The sequence below is a fragment of the Penaeus chinensis genome, chromosome 40, assembly GCF_019202785.1.
Source record: "Penaeus chinensis breed Huanghai No. 1 chromosome 40, ASM1920278v2, whole genome shotgun sequence".
In the NCBI taxonomy this organism is placed as follows: domain Eukaryota; kingdom Metazoa; phylum Arthropoda; class Malacostraca; order Decapoda; family Penaeidae; genus Penaeus; species Penaeus chinensis.
In genome coordinates, this window is record NC_061858.1 from 248,173 (window position 1) to 250,672 (window position 2,500).

General features: G+C 40.2%; 1 protein-coding gene across 1 annotated transcript in view; it reads right to left on the minus strand.

Annotated features, from left to right (window-relative positions):
• The window catches only part of LOC125047033 (rho guanine nucleotide exchange factor 11-like), a gene marked incomplete in the record, with an annotated part of 113,316 nt that overhangs the window by 5,783 nt on the left and 105,033 nt on the right, over nucleotides 1-2,500 (minus strand). Inside the window, 2 exon segments of the mRNA XM_047645064.1 lie at nucleotides 1,885-2,164; nucleotides 2,340-2,500. The exon segment at nucleotides 2,340-2,500 is cut by the window's right edge and continues 195 nt beyond it. Coding sequence (XP_047501020.1) covers nucleotides 1,885-2,164; nucleotides 2,340-2,500 — 441 coding nt within the window.

The following is a 2,500-nucleotide window of genomic DNA, read 5'->3' on the forward strand; positions in this document are numbered from 1 at the left end:
TGTTTTGACGCCTATAGGCGTGACCCGTCAGGAAGGGGTTAACTATGTCATGGTGATGTGTGGCTTTACTTCAAGTTCCCAAAGTACTGACATGTTACTTAATATATCAAAACTGTGAATATTGGAAACTCCTGTTAGGCGAGAGAAAAAATATATATATATACATTCTTTTCTAGATCATCATCGTCAGTCAGTGAGTTGAGTTGAAAGTGAGAGTGAGAGAGTGAGCGAGTGTGAGAGTGTGAGAGAGTGTGAGAGAGTGTGAGAGTGTGAGAGAGTGTGAGAGTGTGAGAGAGTGTGAGAGTGTGAGAGAGTGTGAGAGTGTGAGAGAGTGTGAGAGTGTGAGAGAGTGTGAGAGTGTGAGAGTGTGAGAGTGTGAGAGTGAGTGAGTGAGTGAGTGAGTGAGTGAGTGAGAGTGAGAGTGAGAGAGAGAGAGAGAGAGAGAGAGAGAGAGAGAGAGAGAGAGAGAGAGAGAGAGAGAGAGAGAGAGAGAGAGAGAGAGAGAGAGTGAGTGAGTGAGTGAGTGAGTGAGTGAGTGAGTGAGTGAGTGAGTGAGTGAGTGAGTGAGTGAGTGAGTGAGTGAGTGTGTGTGTGTAGAGGGCCTACCTGACCTCCCTTATTTACCTCATACCTTGAGTTTCTTGCAAGATAGATTTTCATTTTCATTATTGATAACTATAAAATAATAATGTAATGATAACTATTACTAATAACAATAATAAATAGTAATAAAAGTAAAACACTTTTCTTTTTTAAGTCAGGGAATAAAGTAAACAGATGAAATCAGACTGGCCAACTATATGACTCCTTTGTAATTTACCCCTTGGATTAGGATGACTTGACCTACACGTCATGGGGAAAAAAAAAAAAATGGCCGAATGGTGTCCACCCCGAACATGGCGTCATGGAAAAATATGACTGAGGGCTGGGGTGACATGATCAGGCCATCATAAGAATTTCAATTGAAGACCAGGGTAATGGAATGACTCACCACAAGTGCACAAAGCTCTTGGTGGGTGATTAGACTCAATTTAGGAAGGGTCTATTGCCTTATTCCTGTTGGTAAACGAGTGAGGAATGTACCATCTGTGAGCCATGATTGGAAGAGCAATGTCTCTAAGGAGGACTCTATTTCCATAATCAGGATCCTATTCCTGTCTGCCTGACCAGTGGCGCACATTGTCTTACAGAAAACTGAATATTACAAAAAAGACACAAATAACAAAATATTACTTATTGCAATTATTACTGCACTGAGTTATGGACTACCTGCAAGAAACAGTCTACCACTATCTGGATACAGCATATTAAATGACAAATATAGATATCATAACCTGGCAAAAAAAGAATACAATAAAATGCTTATGCAGAAATGAGATGATAACATTCCAAGGAGTCTTGACCCTGCATATGGGTGTTCGTGTGTACCTGGCCTAGATGCCATACTTCCATTAGACTGGCCACTCAAGTAAGCCTAATGCCCTGATTTTGGGCCACATGCAGGCAGCACAGCACCAAAATGTTCAGTGCTTGTAAAGCTATTCTTGGTATATAAAATTAATAAAACAAAATCACTTTGGACAGCACATATAACCAGCACCAATGAATTAATGATTTTGCATCCCAAAGCAGTATTAAAAACCTTTTCCTTTGGTAACACACACTCTCGCAACTGATTGAAGCTTCATACTTATAGTTTATAACAGTCTATGTTGCACACAATAAACTGTCACCAATATATGAGAATGATCATAATTAACACAAATATTAAATAGTGCCTCGTCTAAACCTTTGGGGAAAATTTCTGTTGCAATAATCAATATTTTAAATAAGATTTCAAACAAAAGGATATACTCTAGAGAGAAAGGTTCAACCGGACCTCACCTTCGTCCGTATCATGGTGGTCTAGAGAATCTGAATGATCAGGCACTGAGGAGGCCACTGACACAAACGAGCTTGGTCGTGAGGTGTGTGGAGAGGTGGCAGTAGGAGGGGTCGCAGCCGTGGTGGAAGTGCTGGTAGTGATGTCTGAGTGTTGGGTGGGTGTTGACGTCTGGTTCGTTAGAGAGTTTTGCCTCATGTGCAGAAGATGCAGCCGTTCTCTGGATGCTACAAGCTCTTTGCGCATGCGATCACGCTCGTCATCACGTTCTGACACTAAATTCTGTGGAGACAAAACAAAAACATTTATTAATAAAAAAAATACAATTTTTGTTCTATTTCAAATAAGTAATCACTCCAGCTCATACTGAGCTTCCAATCAAATAAACTTTGAATTTCTGAAATCAAAATCAAACCTTGAACAATTGGCAAATTCATGAAAAAGTAAGATAGCATACCAATAAAGACGACAGCTGTTGTGACAAGGATGTAGATATGGCCATAAGCTTTGTCATAGGAGCTTGATACAGGGGTAAACTTGAAAGCTTATTGGCACTATCATTATTGGCTCTTGCAGCTACTATATCCGATTCCCGGATGTTAAGTGCTTCATTGAGTG